The sequence below is a fragment of the Chiloscyllium plagiosum genome, unplaced genomic scaffold (genome assembly GCF_037043375.1).
Source record: "Chiloscyllium plagiosum isolate Xiang-an unplaced genomic scaffold, Cpla_swu_hap1 HiC_scaffold_16, whole genome shotgun sequence".
Taxonomy (NCBI): Eukaryota; Metazoa; Chordata; class Chondrichthyes; order Orectolobiformes; family Hemiscylliidae; genus Chiloscyllium; species Chiloscyllium plagiosum.
Window position 1 is genome coordinate 42,473,936 of NW_028270154.1, and position 21,712 is coordinate 42,495,647.

Sequence of the window (21,712 nt, forward strand, 5' to 3'; positions counted from 1 at the left end):
TGCCAACCAGATATCTGAAACTAATCTAGTCGCATTTGCCATATCTCTCTAAACACTTCCTATTCATATACCCATCCAGATGCCTTTTAAATGCTGTAATTATACCAGCCTCCATCACTTCCTATGGCAGCTCATTCCATACATACACAACCATCTACATGAAAAAGTTGCCCCTTACGTCCCTTTTACCCCTCTCACTCTGAACCTATGCCCTCTAGTTCTGGACTCCCCCACTCCAGAGAAAAGACTTTGTCTATTTATCCAGTTCATGCCCCTCATGATTTTATAAACCTCTGTAAGGTCACCCATCAGCGTCTAATGCCTCAGGGAAAACAGCCCCAGCCTATTTAGCCTCTCCTTATAGCTCAAACCCTTCAAACCTGGCAACATCCTTGTAAATCTTTTCAGAACCTTTTCAAGTTTCACAACATCCTTCCAATAGGAAGGAGACTAGAATTGCACGCTAAGACCGACATCCGGCTGATGGATGTAAAAGAGACCGGTGCCTCCATTACCAATGACAAATTTTAAAATAAAATTACATGAATAAGGCCATGGTTTTCTGTTCATCATTGTGATGAGCAAGCTCTCTGCTGCACAGCCAATGGCTGAAGCTGTGATATGACTACTAGGTTAGGTGTGGGGGGCAAGAATGGGATAATGGATGGCCTCACTTCCCACACCCATATCTGCTGCTTAGAAACTGCCAGCAGCCTTAAGCTTTGTCTCAGCCTCAGTGAGAGAAAATTCCAGTTGGTCTCTGCCAAGTTGCATCAGTAGGCCATTTAATTAATCTGATACATTATGGGCTGCTGTGGGTGAATTGTATACAATACTACGCTACTGGACTGAAAAAGGACCAGAGGGAAGAACTTGCTAGCAAGCTAACATGCTGAATCTAAAAGCAAAGTTTTGGTCTTTTCCACATCCAGTCCACTTCTGATGGGAATTGAAAAGTTGGCCCAAATGTCACTGCTCCCATTTACTGGTGCTTCTTTTTTTGAATTAAGTTCCTCTGATAACAGTCCTGGCTACTTGTTAATATAGCAAACAGTAGGGAATGGAGTATCCTGTCTAGCAAATGATGGAAAATATTTTGTGACACCGTGATTTTAATATACTGACTGATAGTCAAACAAATGCTTCAGAATCTCCAGTTACTTCTGATGGGAGTATATAACAGCAACAAAGTGCTTGGGGATTCACAGTAACATATTTACACTTAACTTCCAATGCTACCTGCTCCATTAAAGTTGAAAATGGCCAGCAAATCTAACCTCATTCAGACTGTAAGAGCTGACATTTAGACTTCTGAAATTAAATCTGAATGATGTTGCAAATATTTAGTTAAATTTATTTGTGGCATGCATGTTGGGAGGAAACCCTTAACAGCAGGAGTGCTGTCAACAATGATTTAGAGTGGGCTACTGTCCCCCATGACTCCATGGCTCATTTTCTTGATTCGCCAATTGTATACCAAAAAATTCCTCCAGGTCCTATGATACCCTTTGAGAAGGTGACCTGTTGTCACCTCAACAACATCTGTCCCTCTCTGCATCCAATGGCTGTAGCTGTCATATGAATACTAGGTTAGGTGGCGGGGGGCATTAATGGGACAATGGGTGGCCTTATTTCCCCTAACCATATCTAGTGAGAAACTGTCACCAACCTTAAGCCTTGTCTCAGCCTCAGTGAGGGAAAGTTCCAGTTGATTTCTGCTGAGTTTCCTCAGTAGGCTATTTAATCAGGCTGATAAGATAGATTGAAACATTTCTTTAAGTTTTTGTCACCTCCAAACTCAATTACTGCAGTGCTCATTTCTGCCTCCTGAGCACACTATACCAGATCATCATTCGAAATCACAACATATAAAATTCCAATGTCCCACTCCCATATCATTCAGTATTTGCCAAGCCTTATTATCTCCACCAAACCAAAGACATTGCTAGTGCCACTTTTGAAATACTGAGTTTAATTTAGGTCTCTCAGCTTTAGGAAAGATGTTGTTAAACTTGAAAGGCTGCAGTAAAGAGGGGTTTGGGCCAAATGCTGGCAAATGGGGCCAAATTAATTTAGGATATCTGGTCAGCATGGATGAGTTGAACCGAAGAGTCTGTTTTAGTGCTGTCTAACTCTGACTCTATGACTTTATGAGTGTTGTGTATGGGTTTCAAACCCAAAGTGTGAATTAGGATATCTACATTTCTGATTTAATTAGAAGAGTCTTAATGAATAAACAAAGTGAAGTTTATTGCATTACTGCAACTATTTACACATTACATGAATATGACCAACATTATGACCGAGACTGTTAGGAGTATACTAATCGCAGGCTGGTCTCTCCTTCTTTACTCTGACCAAATGGGTGGTACTTACAAAATTCAAATCAAATGGTAACTCTTGCAGACCCATATACACCAAGAAGAACAATTAGAATCACTCCAAATGCATCTCATCAGAATTTTAATTTGTGTAAAACTGGCATTGAATGTTAAAGAATCACATTAATACTTTTAAGAGGCTGAAGTTGATATCAGAACTTAGGGTAAATTGCACAAAACCACAGTGCTAGCAGATGAAGCTTCATGGAGCCAGATATCTGCAAAATTGACCTTACCATCTGTACATCGACAGAGTAATTTGTTTTTGTACTGATTGAAGACATGGTTTGGACTAATGGAGCTTATATTAGAATTGGTGTGTAATTGATGATATCCTACTGCTTTGAGAAATTAAGAGTGTCAAGGAAATCTAGTTGCCTGGGTATCTGTTGATGCTGCTCAGTGCCAAATTTCTGTGGGTTAGTAGACACAGGCGATGCATCACTGCACTGAGAAATGGTTCCTGTCAAATAATTTATGACTGGTTTGCAATGACCTCAGGGCATATTAATTTAAGTTGTACTCATTTAGGAGTGACAAACATAGCTGTGCAGAATGCTCTTAAAGCTCAGTTTCAATGAGATGATGACTAACCATATTTCTGGTTAACTGCACATCATGCATAGAGGTCTGCTGTGAGGCCACATTCAGTCGTAAGTGGTTCCAAGATGCTAGACATTCCTATTTCAATGCCTGAAGCCAGAGATTGGCAGATTGTTCATGGTCTGCAATCTCTTAACTCTCTAGCCTCTATATATATATATGTGTACTACAATTTTATTTGTAAAGACCACATTATTTTAGTTTCTGTACTTTTGCTTATGGACTAAATTGGAAAATAGGACTATTTGAAACTTGACAGATTGTGGAAGAAACTGCTGCACTTCTAAAAACAAGTTACTAAAACTCATTGTGTGCTGTGTTTACAGTGCTGCTTTGTTCAAGCTGTGGGGAAAGATCGTTATAAGCGGCATGGCCCCTGAATGGATGAATGGACTGGGGGGAGGGGGGTTGTTCTGCATGGTGAGATTTGACAGCAATGAGAAATTGATTGGATTGTTCAATTGTAACCAATTGTAGACACTAAAAATCAGCCTGATTTCGGATTGGTTCCTGGGTAGCTGAAGGCCACAGTGATTCTTTAACATACAATGCCAGTTGCACACAAATGAGAAGGTTGACTAACATTGGTGATTCTAATTGTTCTGAGTATGAACAATTCTGTGAGAAGCCTTTGGGCTGCAGGAGGGGAAGGTAGTGTGTCTGTCTCACTCTCACAGTAAAAATAACTTAAACTGAACCTGAAGAAAGCCACTTTTTTACTCCCTCCAGTTCTTTAAGCTGTTATCTTTAACCAGCACCTAAAAGACTTTGTAGCTAGTGTACTAATCACCCTGTACCTCCTTCCAAAAAAAAAAAGAACCTGGCAAAAGGAGATGGAAGAACAAAAGCAAAATGGTCATCTCAGCGAACCCTGTCAATGGTGTTATTGAACTGTGGTTCCTAGCTTCTTTCCCCTCCATCCATAAAGCCATTTTTTGTTTATTCTTTTGACCTGTCTGAGTATGTGTGTAGGAAGTTTAAAAGGAATTAGAATTTATCTAGTGGAGCCATATGTTGATAGTTCATAGCTGTTTATCTTTGACTAGAATTTAGTTATTTGTAACAAACTTGTTAAATACAGGACCCTGGCCAATGGTTTCTGTTCATTCGATATGAACAGATAGCAAACCAGGGACTTTGTATGACTTGATTTAATTGGGTCATTAACTTTTGGGGTGACCCTGGGAGTAGGAAGCTTGAGGATCAGTGCATTTTCCCAACGGAGTTGTAACACATTTCACATGTAATGCTCTGTTACCTTTATTTTAAAATCAGGATATCACTCCAGGAATTACTTTGGGTATTTTTCTTTAATCAACCCATTCACACATACTGTGACAAGTCTGGAGCCAATGGGATTTGAACATGAACCTTCTGGCCTAGAAGGAAGGAGACCATTGCTGTGCCACAAAAGCCAATAAGGTAGGCCATTGCTCTAGGGTCAACATTCTTCAACTGCATCAATATCCTTCCTTCCATCAGAAAGGTCAGAAGTGGGGATTTTTGCTGATGATTACACAATGTTCAAATTTGGACTGATAAGGGATAAGTAACACATATGCTACACAAGTGACAGACAATGATCATCTGCAAAAAGAAAGAATCCACCCATGTGTTTTGACATTTTATGGCATTAGCTTTGCTGAGTTCCCCCACTATTGACATCCTAGATTTTACCATTGATCAGAAACTGAACTGGACCAGGAATATAAATACTACAGCTTCAGAAGCAAATCAGGTGCTGGGAATACTATGGTAGGTAACCCATCTCTTGTCTCCCCAAAGCCTATTAACCATCTGCAAGGTACAAGACAGCAATGTGTGGAATACTCCACACTTGCCTGGATTAGTGCAGCTCCAGCAACCCAGGACTTGACAGCATCCAGGACAACATCTGCTTGATTGAAACACCTTCAAAATTCACACCCACTACTACTAAAAACTCAGTGACAGGAAGGTGCATTGCAGTGAATCAACCTGCTAATTACCCAAGTGGGCTGTAATTTTGTGTAGTAACCTCTTGAATGATATTTTATTAAATACTTCTTGCAAATCAAAAATACAAAATCCTTTGACCATTCTTTTATGGCAGCATTTTCTAAACAGATGAACTCTACCATTTAGAAGGACACAGGGCAGCAATATATGGGAACATCTGCACCTGCAAGTTCCCTTCTAAACCACATGCCATTCCTTCTTGGAATTATTTCAGTGTTCTTTTACAGTTGCTGGGTCAAACTCCTGGAACGTCCTTCCTAATAATTGTGGTAGTACCCACAAGATTCAAGAAGGCAGCTCACAACCAGCTTCTCAAGGGCAGTATTGGAGGATAATAAACTCTGGCCTAGCCTGCGACATTCACAAATAAAAAAAAATTGAAAAACCTGTTCTTTTTCTGTGCACAACCCATTGCTTTAGCAAGATTAAAGCCCCACATATTACTGTTCTTTGATAATAGCAAATCTAGTTAAATCTCACTCTCAATATCTAGAAATCTTTCAGTTCATAGTATTAGTAGCGCATGCTAATATGCACAATACTCATGATTATTCATCCCTTAATTTTCACCAGACAGGAAAATTGTACGTTTATGATTTTCTAATATCTAGTGTCAGGGTTTTCTGCCACAGGCTCACATTTGTAAAACACAGCTATTTAACATACTCCAAATATAGTCATAGATCTCTCATTATTTCATAATAAGACTTCATCTGAGCACAGCCATCTAAAAGAACCTTCATATTTGCAGAGGGATTAGCTTTACATCAAAAGCAGTAAATAGTACCAATTAACTCTTTTACAAAAGATCTGACGAATGTCTGGCAGAGAATGTAATTTAAGGGTGGTTGGCACAGTCAACTGAATATTTTTGTGCCATGTTATAGTTTATTTATGACATGAAAATAAATATATTTGGAATGTGTCTGTGTAGGTTTCACTTCTTGTGGCACTTTAAACTTTTAATTAAAAGGTTGAGAGTTCAAATCCTTTCCAGATCTGTATGCATAATTTTAACTGATAGATCTCCATCAGTATTTGCATTGATGTGAGTTGAGAGTGGGGTGTTGGAAAAGCACAGCAAGTCAGACAGCATCCGAGGAGCAGGGGAATCGACATTTCTGGCATAAGCCCTTTATCAGGAAAGGCTTATGCCTGAAACATCGATTCTCCTGCTCCTCGAATGTTGCCTGAGGTGCTGTGCTTTTCCAGCACCCTACTCTTGACTCTGATCTCCAGCATCTGCAGTCCTCACTTTCTCCTAACTGATGGAGATCTGCATTATCCAATATACTGCTCCGCAATTTGGGCTTAAACTATTTGACAATTCTTATAATTGAAGTAGACGTTAAAGATCCTAAAACATTATCTGAGGGATAATTCTCCTTAGGAACATGGCATGCATTCCACCTTAAACAGTCACCACCAAAAAGAGTAATTTATCTCAGTAGTATTTATGGGATCTCACATGCAAAATAGCTCCCACATTTGCCATATATCAGTCACTGCACTCACTTTAAAATAATTCAGTGCATGTGAAGTATTTGTAACATTTCGAGGCACATGAGAATATAAACTCAAGTCTTTCAAAATGCAGGTTTAAATGTGAAATCAATAATTTAGACTTTTCCTTGGTTAACTTTGGCAGACAAAGTGAAAATTTACTAAGATCTATCTTATTGGCAGATTATCTGTGTTTTGGAAGTTAAAATGGGACTCCATATGGCGTCAGCATAAAATGTTCAGGAGGAGTGGGCACAATGGCCCACAAGAGTTTTTCTCATTCCACCCAAGTTGTTCTTTCTCTTAACAAGGTATCTTAATGGAGTCAAATGCAAGGTAAGCTGGAGCTAGTGAGCTTCTGGGTCTCGGTGGGGAGGGAAAGTGAAATTAGGGGTCAGATTGAACAGGGTGTGAAGGGATGGGAAATGTGAAAGGGTCTTCTGGGATTTGGGGGTGACCTTGGGTTGACACAGGGGCTTGTAAAGGTAGCCTAACTCTTCCCGAATAGTATTGTAAGTATTATTGCAAACCTCAGCCAGCCACTTATGATATAGTGATGGAGACTGGAAGTAGCTGTGGCCATTTTAGGACTTCAATTCACATAAGGATGGATGGACTGCCTGACATCTCCCTTAATACTCATAAAATTGCTGTGGCCGCTGGGACAGGTGGGTTGATGCCAGGAAAGGCATCGATGGCTGTTTATAATCCTCTCCCGCCTGCTAGCCCATCTGTCTAGGAACATAAAAGTCTGCTGTTAGGATGTATGAAATCCAGAATTATAATTGTAACAAGCGTGGATCCATTTGGATGTAGGAATTGAAAGGCAGGAGTACAAGAGCATTTAATGACATGGACTTGACTCCAGTTACAAATATACAGGAGGTCCTACTGTTAGACTCTTGGTAATGTATTGTTATGTTTCATAAATGAGATTCTCTGTATTTGCACTTGGAATTTGCTGTTTTGTGCTGCAATCTGTTTAATTAGACCACCTGTAAATAGATACACAATCTAAATCCCTCAAAATATAGAGATGAACTATTAATACCAAACTGAAGTTTTAAAGCTCCAAGATTTTCCCAATAGGTTGAGGCCAACTGCATTGCTTTTACATCATTAAAATGTTTATGCCTGATAAGGGTTTGGGAAAGATTTACACAAGGATTTTCTACATCATCATTTGCAAATCTATTGGAAAAGTGATTTGTGTAAATTCACTCTGAGACAGATGCAATCTGCTGGAGTACATGGAAAATAGGATGTAACATTTTAAAAAGTATTTCAGCTGAACAGTCTTTGGGCAAACAGTTAAGTATAGAACAATGCTTGGATAATACATTTGGCTATCAGCTAATTTCATGTCTTAATTTATGTTTTTCTGGCACTTTTTTTCCTCCGACAGGATATTAGTTACTGGAGCAGCTGGCACAAAAAGTTAAGCAAAATAGCAGGCTACGTAACACAGACAAAGAAGATGATGCCATAATTTCATAGACTTCAACCTGGAGAAATCCTTGAGGAAAACTACATCTGGAAACACAGTCTGCTGGATGTCTGTGGCAGTAAACCTGTCAGAAATGTCTTGTGCCACCTGGAGGCAGAATTGCCAAATCTTTCATCCTAAGGACTGCAGACCAAAAGTGCAAAAAGTTCAATGACTTTACCAGTATTGGCAAGTTAACATAATGACCACTGTTTTCCCTGAGCAACAGGCTACTCCTACTTCTAATAGGAACAGCTGTCTAAGTAAACACTAAAACATTTTGATTAAAGGGTCTTATGATTTGGAAACTTGCACTATATTCCAAATGCAGTTTGCATACATGCACAACCTAAAACCCCCTCATCTAATACACATACATTCCTTATTTCAGCTCATCAATGCCACTAGACACACTCCACAACTGCTATTATTTTCCACAATTATTCAATCTTTTTGGAAGAGAAAGATGCACCTAGTTAAAAACCAGTCATGGAAGGAGACAATCATGTCTTTTAAATTCCTTTTCCTCAATAAGAAATTTGTCTTGGTGATTGCAGGAAGTAACTCTACTCTTGCAGGGAATAATGAGGTCAGTGTTGAAACTTTATTGCTGGAACAGCACAGCAGGTCAGGCAGCATCCAGGGAACAGGAGATTCGACGTTTCGGGCACAGGCCCTTCTTCAGGCCCTTCTTCATTCCTGAAGAAGGGCCTGTGCCCGAAACGTCGAATCTCCTGTTCCCTGGATGCTGCCTGACCTGCTGTGCTGTTCCAGCAATAAAGTTTCAACTTTGATCTCCAGCATCTGCAGACCTCACTTTCTCCTCCATAATGAGGTCAGTGTCATACTGTTAATACTAAGTTAGTATCATAATATATCCGCTCTGTAACCCTCCAAAAGTACCATGTAGACAGAACTATCCACTCACTTTCTCCATGTCCTAAATCCTGGGAAAATAATACTTACCCACTCCTGTTAATACTTTCCAAGTCCATAATGGCAAATGCAGAAGATGGAGGACAAAGATGGTGAATAGAAGGAGAAAGAACAGTCTTAACTATCCCCTAGTCTCCTAATTAAAATGATGAATAGAGGGAGTTGATGGCAGGCTGATGCTTTTTGTTTAGTTCCAGCACAGATGCTCTGGCTCATTCTGCCCAATTCCCTTCAATTTACTTCATCCATGCAGAATTGGTTTCACAATGTTTAGTTCACCAAGTGCCATAGGACAGCTATTTCATCTGCTGCGAGGGCTGGCACATTTTATCACTGTAATGGTTAGCTACAGCCTTGAGCTGGACGCTACAAATCTGCTGGCAATCTGCTGTACTGACTTATGGTTGATGTGGAGTGGAATTTATGTTAATTGTCTTCACAAACATCTCATGTTTCACCTTGAATTTAGTAGCCATTAAACAGCGGGTCAGTAACTGAGCTGCTTTCTTGACTATGATTGATGCTTACATCTTTTATTTTTGTTCCCTTCAGTTTGACTAGTGCATATCAGTACTGTCTCCATCAACCATGACAAAACTTGTTATTGAGTTTTCTCAAAATCTTAGAAGTATTAAGGCACAGGGCTGGCTATGTGCACCATTGAATTGCAACCTGCTCTCCAAATGAGCATTATTACTTAAAGCCATTCTCCTGTCTTTCTCCCCATACCTTTGGAGATTTTTTCTGTTTAAATAATCATCCAATGCCATCTTGAATGCTTCAATTTAACCTGCCTCCACCACATTTTCAGGCAGTCCATTCTAGAGCCAAACCACTCATTATTTTTCTCTCTCAATACATTTGTTTCTTTTGTAATTCACTAAATCTGTGCACTTTTATTCTTAATCCTTTTACCGGCAGGAGTCATTTCTCCCGATCTACACTATCCAGCTCTCTCACAATTTTGAAAACCTCTTTCAGATCTTCTCCTTGCCTTTTTCTCTTCAAGGAGAACAGTCCCAACTTCTCCAATTTATCCTCATAAGTGAAGTTTCTCAGCCCTGTAACCATGCTTGTGAATCTCATCTGCATTCTTTCCAATGCACTCATATCCTTCCTATTGTGTGACACCTGACACTGTACACAGTACTACAGTCGAGATTCAACAAGTGTCTTATACAAGTTCCACACCACCTCCTTGCTCACATACTCAATGCCACTGTTGATAAACCCAAGGATATTGCATGCTTTACTTATTGCTTTCTCCATTTGAATTGTCACCTTCAATGATCTGTGTACGCAAAAACCAAGATTCCATTGCTCCTGCACCCCCTTTAGAATTGTACCCTTTATTTTATATTGCCTGTCCATGTTGTTCCTACCAAAATTCAGCACCTCACACTTCTTTGCTTAGCTCTTTGACTGCCACCTGTCTACCCACTCCATTTGTGACATCCTTTTTGAGTTCTACACTGACACCCTCACAATTTACAATACTTCCAAGTTTTGTATCAACAGCAAACTTTGAAATTGTACTCTGCACACCAGGATTTAGGTCATTAGTATAAATCAGGAAGGGTAAGGGTCCCAAAACCACGCCCTGGTGACCTCCACTACAAACCTTCCTCCAGCCTGAAAAATATCTACTGACCATTATTCTGCTTCCTACCACTTAACCAACTTTGTATCAACATCTGAGCCTTTTTTTCAGCCCTGATCCAGACTTCTTTTCTTTTAAAAAAAAATTGGATTACTAAGTTACTCAACTTTCACCACACAAAATATCTACATGGAGGATGTATTGAAGGAAATCTTTAATAAGGAAGGATACTGATTTATTTCTTGAGGGTGGGGTAGGAGGAGGGATTGAGCTGGCAGTGTCGCTAGTCTTTCCTGAAGAAGGGCTTATGCCCGAAACGTCGATTCTCCTGTTCCCTGGATGCTGCCTGACCTGCTGCGCTTTTCCAGCAACACATTTCCAGCAGTGTCGCTAGTCTTGTTTGACCCAAGGCCAGGAGGCCGAGCCATGCCCAGCCCACTATGTACACCATTATGCCTCAATGGTTTATAGATCTATCCCATCAATGGGATAGAAGATATGGAGGGATGGTGATGCTTGGGTCAGGTAACTTGATTAACAGCTACATAAAATTTACTGCATTGGCACAGGCAGTTTGGTTAAACAGGTTTACACAAATGTTTATGCTTCACATTGCTTCATCTCATCTGTTGGCTTAAATTCTATTTCTTTCCCCCTTACGTGCCCTTTAAATCTAGTTTCCACTTAAATGCATCTGTGCTATTTACCTGAAGATTGCACATTCCTTATTCTAACAGCTCTCTTGGTGAAGAAGTTTCTCCTTAATTACTTATTGGATTTATTAGTGCCTATCTTATATTTATGGGCCCTACTATTAGAGTTCTTTGAGATCGATTATGCACAAATCTGCTTCTGTGTTTCTTCATTATGATAGCACTTCAAAATGTACTTTATTGGTTGGAAAATACATTGTCATGTGGTCATGTATTTTGTCTCTGTCTTCCTCAGTATTAACTATATCTTCAATTTCTTGCTGTCTGTAAATTTTGAAACTGAATTCAGTTCCTGTGTCCAAATTGTTCATGCAAATGGTGAAAAACTATGGTCTCAGCACTGATTCTGTGGACTACCACTTCCTAGCTTCCATGAATCCAAATTTAATTTTGTAGCCATTCTGCTACTTGATCCTGAACTCCACCACACTCTGACCTTAGCCATGACACTACTATATGGAACTTATCAAAAGAATTTTAAAATCTAAGTATCTATACTGTAGTACCTATATCTAATCTCTCTGTTGCTCCTTCAAAGAATTTAGGAAGGTTGACCAAACATCGAACTTTGCTTTTGCATTATATGCTGGCTATGTTTGCTATTTGTTTAATTTCTACATTCTTTATTGTACTTTTGAATAAAGATAACGTTAATTTTCCTACCACTGACTGGTCTACAGTTCCCTGGGCTCATTTTTCCTCCATATTAAATATTATTAGATGTCCTCTGGTACTCTAATACTATTCATTATTTTAATAAACGTGTATCATGCATGGATACAATTTGTATGGATCAGAAGTTTGACCACATATTGAGGGACCAGTACTACATACACAGTGGCGGATTCTCTTCATTGAGGCACATTTGTGAATTGATTGGTTGACGATCTGGAATTGTCACAGAAAACACCGAATAGATGGAATGAATTTCATAACTTGCATGGTTAGACCTGAACTCATGTCCTCTGATTTGCTAATGCATTCCCATAAACACTAGGCTACTGTACCAGATTACTGAGTTCTGTTTTACCCAGAAAATTTAAAACTGGAATTCTGGAGGAGCAAACAAAGTCTTGCAGAGAAGCTGAGAATAATGGATAGATGTGTTCACACAAATCCATTTAAAGCCTGGAGTCACAATATGCTAAATCAAATAAAATTTAAGGTTAATCGATGGGTCAAGAAAACTGAGCAATGGATGAGAAATTGTGATGTATTTAAATTGCTTAAGTGCATAAATTTTAATTAGCAACATCTCCCTGAACAACTATGTTAATTCTCAACTACATCTTGTGATAATATTTATTACATTAACTTGTGTATCAAATAAATAAATTGTTTTGTAATAAAACCAAAATACTGTGGATGGGAAGCCAGACACGCAAACAGAAAATGTTGGAGAAATTCAGCAGGTCTGGCAGCATTCATATCAAAGAGTGAGATGAAGTAGGGTCTTAACAGACTCAAAACATTAACTCTGTCTCTCTCTACAGGTGCTGTCAGACCTGCTGAGTTTCTCCTCCAATTTTTTGTTTTTCTAATTAGCTTTATAACTCTGGTTAGAAATGAACTCATTTCAATCAGGATTCTATTGTAATTCTGTGATGGGCTCTATGTAATTATTAAAATACTTTTAATTCTAAGCACAAAGATTAAGAGGTGTGCTGCTTTGAGTATTTTGTAAAGCAGATCTTCAATTGATAGTTTCCAGGTCTGTTCCATTGTGCTGTTATAAAATAATAATCTGAACAGCAGAATATCAAATAATGGCTCGAAATTTTGTCATGATAAATTTCTTTGCAACAAGACAAGCTGAATTGCAGTCACAGATAATCTGGAGAACTGTTTGCATCAGAATTTCAGGGATCAGCTTATTTGTATTTCCATGGAAGAAGTCATCCAAATACCATGTAAAATGGAAATATTGTGCTGGAGTATTTAGAAATTTAACTGCAACTTTTAAAAGATCTGTTCTGGGTGAATAGCAGATAATAGATAAATTGCTTGGTTCACTTAAATCATGATTAAATGGCAGTCACACTCGGTGAGTAATGGTGTTTTGATAAAACGGTAAAGCTGACATCCCAGTGCAATTTTCAGTACAGGTTCAGCTCATATATAGCATCAGCTCAGGTAAGGTCACTGTCATCAAGAACAGCTTTCTGAGAAGAGGAGGAATATTCTGCTGGTGCCACACCACCACCAAGGGAACTTGGAGGTGCTGTTTTAATGTGCAGAGATGCCTCTCTCCAATTGTTGAATTGTTGTTTTCATTAAAAATCCCAACCAAGCGGCAACCTTCTGTAGGTGTGTGCTGGGAGCATGACGGAAGGAGAGAAGTCTACTAACAGTAAATCAGTATGCTTTCCATCTTTTTCTGGGACCTACTGCCAGCCTTGGTCATGGCGGGAGTGGTTGCAGCACGGATAGATTGCAAAAAAATTGGCCACACATAGTCCTGTCAACAATTACAGTGGACAGGGAAAAAATGGCCAGAAGCAGTTGCAAAAGTGGGATGCTGGTTTAGCATGATCATTTTAGGTGGGATCAAGAACAAAATTTCAAATGATCTATCAGCCAGAAAATGATGCACTGGAGGCACAGATAAGAGTTTACAATTTAAATGCATTATACTTGCAAATTCCACCCATTGAAATGATGCAGAGAAACAACAAACTGCTGGGAAGCTGTGGGATTACCTGGCTGGGATTATGTAGCTGTTGGTGTTAAGACTCCATAAATAAAACTCTTCCGTCCACATGCTACAGTGTAAAGATTGCATCATTTTATTTTTCATTGTCTTGGATTGTGGACCAAAATGGTAAAAGGATACTATTGTAAACCAAGGACTGTCGAAGGGGTTGTTGCATTATTAAAATCAAGTTACTCAAACTCATTGCGAGTGTGTTTACATTGTAGTTTTCTTCAAGCAGTAGAGGGGAAGGTGTTTGAGACACAAACAGGACTGTGGGTGTCTGTTCAGAGTAAGATTTGCCCAGTGATAGATTGCTGATTTTTCTTTTGTTTAGGATAGAGACCTAAGGGGCAACTTTTTCACACAGAGGGTGGTATGTGTATGGAATGAGCTGCCAGAGGATGTGATGGAGGTTGGTACAATTGCAACATTTAAGAGGCATTTGGATGGGTATATGAATAGGAAGGTTTGGAGGGATATGGGCCGGATGCAGGCAGGTGGGACTAGATTGGGTTGGGATATCTGGTTGGCATGGACAGGTTGGACCGAAGGGTCTGTTTCCATGCTGTACATCTCTATGACTCTATGACCAGGACCTAAAAGCCAGGAATTATTAGTGTGACAACAACTCTGATTGACTACTGGGTAAGTAGACAGCTTGTATGTGAACAACACAGAGGCAGAAGATTTCCAGGCTGCAAGATTCAGCATTGTTCCTTTTTCTCTCTCTATAGCAAAGTAATCAAAATTGGAAAGATAATAGCTAATCTCGATCACTATTTGCAATAAGATATTGCCTCTAACCAGTAACTGAGAAATTGAAAAATTGAGATATCAATTCCCCCAGTGTTTTCAGCAAAGAACTGAAATGATGTGGATGTGAAAATCAGAGAACTGAAGGATTTGAAAGAAGCAAAAGGGGTACCTCATTAAGTCCTGTGAGCTGGTGCTATTGAACTGTGTTTCCCAAATGTTTTCCCTCTCCCCATTGTATCCATTCATGTTTTTTTTGTCTGCCTCCATCTGAATGTGCGCATAGGGGTTTAAGAAGGAATTAGAGTTTCAACTAGTGGAGTAATATGTTGAAAATTCATGTTATTTGCCTGTGATTAGATTGATTTCTTTATAATAAATAATAGCTCATGTTAAGAGATCTGGTCAGTGTTTTCTGTTAATCCGAGTCTGTCAGACAAATACATTGAATACTCTGTAATTTAATTAAATGTTTAACCTGGAGTATGCGGCTTGATTATCAGTCCACTTTCCCAAGTAGGTAGTGACAATTGGTAATAAGAGGCAGCCATTTCATCTTAGAACAACAAAAAAGTGCTGCAAGAGATTTACTGAGCAAACTAAGATTGGTGATATAATTCACTAAGTGCTCCTCTTTCCTTCCTTAGGCACTAGCACAGTTTTTCTCCTCTAATATTAAAAGCTGCAGAAATAAACCTTCACAGTACATTCTGGTTAATGGAGGACTGCACTCTTTGCCATTCTGACTGAATGGATACCCATTCTCCACAACACAAGTTGAAAAATTAATGCTAAAACTCCTTCCTCTATTTTAGCTGGATGATATCATCACATCTCTTTCTTCAATTGCTGCCAGACACACAGCTTCACTGAATTTACTTAGTATTATTGCATAATTTAATGACATACAGGTCTCTTGAGGGGGGGCCTCTGACCCTAAATAGCTCATTATTTACAAGCAACAGGCCACTGGAGTTATACCATTGCCAAGGGAGATAATGATAATAGATGCAGACTAGAAATGTATGCACTGAAGACCATTACAGACACAAACTTCCACGTTCACTCACACTCTGACTCCCAGTGGGGTAATATGTAACCATTCTTAGTTTTCACCCCTCTTTCCTGCAGGTTCAACACTGTATCTGTGGTTCATGTGGATGACAAAGATGAGGAGAAACACCAATAAAAATATCAGAGGCTTTTTGTGAATAATGATGATAATATAGTAGCAATATGAGCAGAACTAGGCATGATGACCTGTTGAGTTTACTCTGCAATTTAATCATAATATGTCTGAAATTCTGCTTCAAGACCTCTTTCCTATTCTAAATCCAAATCTCAAGTTCCTTGATGCTTAAAAACCAATTAATTTCAGTTTTGAATTTACTAATTGACTGAACACCAACAGCACTCTGAGAAAGAGAATTGCAAATTTTTGCAATCCTCTGGGATAAGAATTTTTTCCTCATTTTATTCCTAAATGGTTGACCCACTATCATGAGACTATGATTTTGATCTCTAGACACTGCTACGAGAGGAATAGCCTCTCAGTATCTACCTTGCCAAGCTCTTCAACAGCTTCGTACTTTGGAATCTTGGGAAATAAACGCCCCCTATTCAATTTCTCAAAATGACAACCCTCACATCCCGTGAAGCATTCTAATTAATCTTTGCTGTGAACCCTCAAGGTATTACCCTTAGGTATTGGAAAGAAGAAGCAGATAAAATCAGATTAAAGCCTTGATTGTGAAAAACAGGTAAAACATTTTATGCTTTGAGAACATTCACACCTGTGGTTGTATAAATTACAGCTATTACAGTTCTTCAAACAGTTCATTTAGGTTCTGCCCCATTGTATAAATGATAAAGTTACAACAGATTATTGTTAACAGCCATTGGTATCAAGTTAAAATCAAATTAGCAACAATGGAAAAATGAATTGGCAATGAGAATTATTTTTGCTATGAGCTACTCATTTATTTGGATTGTACAATTAGCATACTGTTAAAAGGAAATGCTTTATGTGTAATTAAATATGACTCTGACCTTGTCAAGCACTGGCTCATCTAGACTTTGCTGCTCTATACACATGTGGCATACTTTTGATAATAGCTCATGGGGTTCGATGAATAATCTTGAACTCAGTAGAAATGTAAATATATATGCTTTCTGTAAAGAGAAATACACATTTGCAACAGTTCAAATTTAACATGAGACCACAAATGTATTGCTATTTGTAGTACAATTTCTATACTTATGTCATTGAGTAAGTGTACATCTGCTTTTTTTAAATAGAATATCTTTAATATATTAAACATTCAAGACATATAGTAGACAAGCAAAAGTAATATAAGAGTTGCGGGAGGTAATTCAAAGAAAGATATGCCTGGAAGAGGCTTCTAAAATCAAAGAGAGAAATTGCAAAGTACAGAAGGTGTAGGAAGAGAGTTCATGCAATTGAATTGAGACAGACAAAGGTTCTGCCAACTCTGGTGGAGTGAAAGGAAAGTGGGAAATCAGAGACAGAAACAGAAGGAATTGGAAGGAGGGATTCTAATCTGATCTAATTCTTTGACCATGTGGAGATTTGAAAATAAGGATGATTATTTTGAGTTATTGTTTAGAATTATGAGCGAGTGGAGGTTGAGTATGGCAGGCATAACGTGCAAGCAGCATTTATTAGAAGACAAGATAAAGGTGGCAGTATTTATTGTAATTTGTATTTTGTAAAATGGGAAATAGAAGGCTTGGGATATCAAAATTGGAAAAACGTTAAATCTAGAGAGAACAAAAACACGGATAGGGATATAAATAGAGTGATGCAGAGGTTGAAGGTAGCTGGTTTTGAAATGTTGAAGCTGATCATAATAATGGATAAAAACACAGGCCAATTTAGTTTAATGTATTAACAGTTGCCATACTTGAGGATGGATGTAGTTGCACTGGAGGCAGTCCAGAGGAACGTCACAAAATTGATTCCAGAGATTAAGATTTTGTCTTATTGAGCAGTTTAACCCCAAACTGTCTAGGGTTTAGAAGAATGAGAGGAGCTAAAAAGGATGGATAAGGTAAACTGTGAGGTGAGGTTTCCTCTGTTGGGTAATTTAGAACAAGAAGCCATTTAGGATAAAGGTAGCATAAAGGTAGAAATGAGGAGAAATTATTTCTCTCAAATGGGTGTGAATCAGTGGAATTCACTACCCCAGAGTGCAGAGGGCATTGAGTAAAGGTAAGGAGGCAATAGACAGATTTTTAACTAGTAATGGGTTGAAGGGTTACGGAGAGCAGGTAGGAAAGTGGAGTTGAGGCCGAGATAAGATCAGCCATAATAGAATGGCAGAGCAGGCTCGAAGGGTTGAATGATCCATTCCTGTTTTTAGTTCTTAAGTTCAATTACAACCAATAATGATTAATGTATGCACTGACCAAGACAGGGTCCTTGTCTGCTGATGCTTTATCAGGTGTTGGGCAGTCAGGAAGCAAGGTACTTACAGAATTCCTTACTTCTTACCTAGTCTTGTAGCCACATATATGACAGGTTCAGTTCAGTTTCTTATCAATACAATTCTGATGATGTTAATAGTGGGGTTTTCAATGATGGTAATGTCATTGAATGTCAAACATAGATGAATTCTCTCCTGTTTGAGATTGAAATTGCCTAGCACTTACATGACATAAAAGGTTACTTGCCAGTTATGAGCCAAAATCGGGATGTTGTCCAGCTCTTGCTGGACATTATCACAGACTGCTTCAGTATTTGAGGGGTTGCAAAAGGTGCTGAATATTTCTTACTCATTCATGAGCTGTGGAAATTGCTGGCTGTGTCAGCATTTATTGCCTATCTCTATTTGTGAAGGTGGTGGTGAGGAGTAAGGAGTTACAAGGATTATGACTCAATGATAGTGAAGGAATGGCAATATACTTTAATGTCAGGATGGTGAGTGGCTTAAAGGGGAACTTTATGTTGTTTTCATATGTCTGATGCCCTTTTCCTCCTAGATGGTAATGGTCGTAGGTTTGCAAGGTGCTAAGGAGTCTAAGGAGTCTAGCTAAATTTCTGCAGTGCACCTTGTAGATGGCATAGATTGCTAATATGGAGCATTGCTTGGAAGGAGTGAATGCTTATGGACGTGGTGCCAATCAGGCAGGATGCTTTGTTCTGGATGGAGTCAAGCTTCTCAAGTGTGGTTGTAGTTGCACTCATCCAGGCAACTGGGGAGTATTACATCACAGTCCTGACTTGTGTCTTGTCGATAGTGGATAGGCTTTGGGAGTCAACGGGAGTTGCTCACTGCGGTATCCTTAGCCCTCTGATCTGCTCTTGATTTGATTTGATTCGTTTTAATTTATTGTTGTCACATGAACATAAGTACAGTGAAAAGTTTTGTTTTGTATGCTGTACAGGCTGTTCATAACATAGAAAGATCATAGGGTGATTGAACAGAGTGAGGAAAACACAGTTACGGCTGCAAAGAAGGTGCACAAAAAGCAACATTAGTTTTGAAATTTGAGAGGTCCATTCAGAAATCTAATAACAGTGGGGAAGAAGCTGTTCTTAAACCTGTTAGTACCTGTGTTTAAGCTTTTGTGTCTGCTGCTTGATGGAAGAGGTTGGAAGAGATTATAACTGGGGTGGGAGGTGTCTTTGATGATGTTGGCTGCCTTCCCATGGCAACAAGAAGTGTAGATGGAGTCAATAGACTTATAGCTACAGTACATATATGGCAAGTCCAATTTGGTTTCTGGTCAATGGGAACCTCTAGGATGTTGATAGTTGGGGATTCATTAATGGTCTTGCCATTGAATGTCAAGTGTAATGGTTAGATTCACTCTTTTTGGAGATTGTTACTGCCTGGCATCTTTGTCATGTGAATGTTACTTGCCAGTTGTCAGCCTGAACCTGTATATTATCTAGGTCAGGTACATTGCCTGCTTCAGTATCTGAGGTGGAGACAGTCTGAATTCAAAGTCTTAAAAATACAAGCTTTGTGAGGGGCTGCTTCCCCAGCAGAAGTTTAAAAAAAATTAGACTGTGATCCATAGTGTATGATGTCTCCTCCTGAAGAAGTCTACAATTCTAACAATCATTTGTCTTGGTCTCAGAATGTATATATCACTACTGATATAAGGTGTAAATGCTGTTGCAGTGTGAACAAGTGATTATTAAGATAATAAACATTGCAAAAGCATAATGGCATTTAAAAATATAGATACAGTGCTTCAGTTATTTTCTTATAATATTTGAAACATTGTTTCTAATTGCAATGGTACTGTACCAGCAAAAATGCATCAATAAAAATGGTTACACTTACTTCAGGATAATAGTCAACTGTCGGTATGAGATGTTGGATCAAAGCTTCTAAAGATGCTGAGATAAGGTTACCATCCTGAAATATTAGCCTTTCATGTTCGTTTTCTTTGGTTGGGTGAAGTTGATGGCTAAAGCCACTCGTGTTAAACATACTTGTAGAAGTCAATGTTTGTGGCATGCCTTCCTGTGAAGAGAGACAGAAAGGTTTATCAGGAACAAGTGAAAACAGTATTTACTGTATTTGTGTAATTGCATTCAGAGGAACCCCATGGAAAATACATTACTTTTCTTTCAGAAAGATTCATAACACAACTTTGTCCAATACTCGTAATCTTCCTCAAGCTCAATTTTTAAAATTGGACTGAATTTTCACATGTGTGGAAGTGGGATGGGAGTCGGACGAGGCCTCAATTTCATGTTCCTGATTAGTGGTCACCCCTCTGACCCAGTGCCACCTCCCGTGAATTTGGAAGACAGGACAGGTTCTGTATACTGGCAGGCAACCTGAATGTTCTGGTAACTAACTAAATCCTTAAAGATTTAATAAAGGGCACTCTCGCAATCCTGACTTTGTTTTCAGTCTAACGTATGAGGTGCTATTGTCATCAGGAAACCATGGTGGCTTCCCAGAAGAACGCTGGGTAGACTTTAGAACTGAAAAGTCCAATTTGCTTGGAAGACTACACTCCAAAAACCAGCCACCTCCTCGGCAGAGCCCATTACTGTGGAGCAGTATTTAACCCACGTGTATGAATTCCACTGGCAAACCCAGAGGGAAACACGATTCCCAAGGTAGAGGCCAGCCAATTTAGGAAGATGATGTGCAGAGCTTATCCATTTGTGTAATGGAGACAGGCCCTTTGCTGTTCTTGCCTCTACTGTGCCTCTGATGTCTGCAGGCATCTTGCTAAGCATTGCTCCTCCCCTGCTCATTGATCCACCAACACCCTATATTTAGTTTGTGATCATCATGGGCCTGGTTTTAGCCCTTCCATTGGATTCTGCTGCTATTTTTAAAGAGCCTATCTATGCCCTTTTGATTGTATCATCTGGTCTTCACTCTATGTACTGCCTCTTAGTATGTACCATTAGTCCCTCTCCCTCTATTTATATCTATATCCCCTCAGTATACAACTTTCTGAACTCTTTCTCTCCTCCTGAGGAAGGCAGCTACAAAATGGCGACCTTCCAAATTGGAGAGCTATCTCACATCAACACCCTCAAACATCAACAGTAGGGAATATGATGATGTGTGATCCCTACTTGCCACTTGCAAAATCCCATCAAATTGCATTCAGCAAATATCTCTGATTGCTTTCTTAATGGTCGTATTTGGCTTCCCACCAGGCCCATGTAAATTCACTGCCCTGGAACTTTAATGCTGACTGCTTCATTCCAGTGTCAGGTTCCTACTTGCCCACTCCACGTGATTCTCTCACCCCTCTCCACTACCACTTCAGCAGATTGCGTTAAATTCCATTTCATATATTTTGCCTAGATTTACCTTTGAAAATCTATTTTTTATCCTTTATCTAATAAAATATGTTAGTTGCAGTAAACAAATAATGTGTAAATGATGTGAGTGAGCTTTCTTATAGCAGAGTCCCATTATTTACAGATTTGGAAAGCTACCATCAAACTCTACCACTATGATAAAAAGAACAATGGCAGATAGAAAGGCACAGGTGGAGAGAGGAGTTCATAGACCTTACTGAGATAGGATCAGACCA

General features: G+C 39.1%; 1 protein-coding gene and 1 long non-coding RNA gene across 7 annotated transcripts in view; one reads left to right on the forward strand and one right to left on the reverse strand.

Moving 5' to 3' along the window:
- The window catches only part of LOC122556641 (uncharacterized), a 50,714-nt gene extending 42,150 nt beyond the window's left edge, over positions 1-8,564 (forward strand). Inside the window, exons 2-3 of the long non-coding RNA XR_006313591.2 lie at positions 4,260-4,406; positions 7,891-8,564. This is a non-coding gene — a long non-coding RNA (uncharacterized LOC122556641). The remainder of the gene's footprint in view (positions 1-4,259; positions 4,407-7,890) is intronic.
- LOC122556640 (ras-GEF domain-containing family member 1C-like) overlaps positions 1-21,712 on the reverse strand; it is a 237,115-nt gene that overhangs the window by 32,571 nt on the left and 182,832 nt on the right. For all 6 annotated transcript variants that reach the window (XM_087995333.1, XM_043703592.2, XM_043703591.2 and 3 more), the window contains 2 exons: positions 19,984-20,166; positions 16,718-16,840 (listed from right to left, as the gene is read on the reverse strand). In XM_087995333.1, the coding sequence (XP_087851459.1) occupies positions 16,718-16,840; positions 19,984-20,160 (300 nt within the window). In that variant the 5' untranslated portion in view covers positions 20,161-20,166. The remainder of the gene's footprint in view (positions 1-16,717; positions 16,841-19,983; positions 20,167-21,712) is intronic.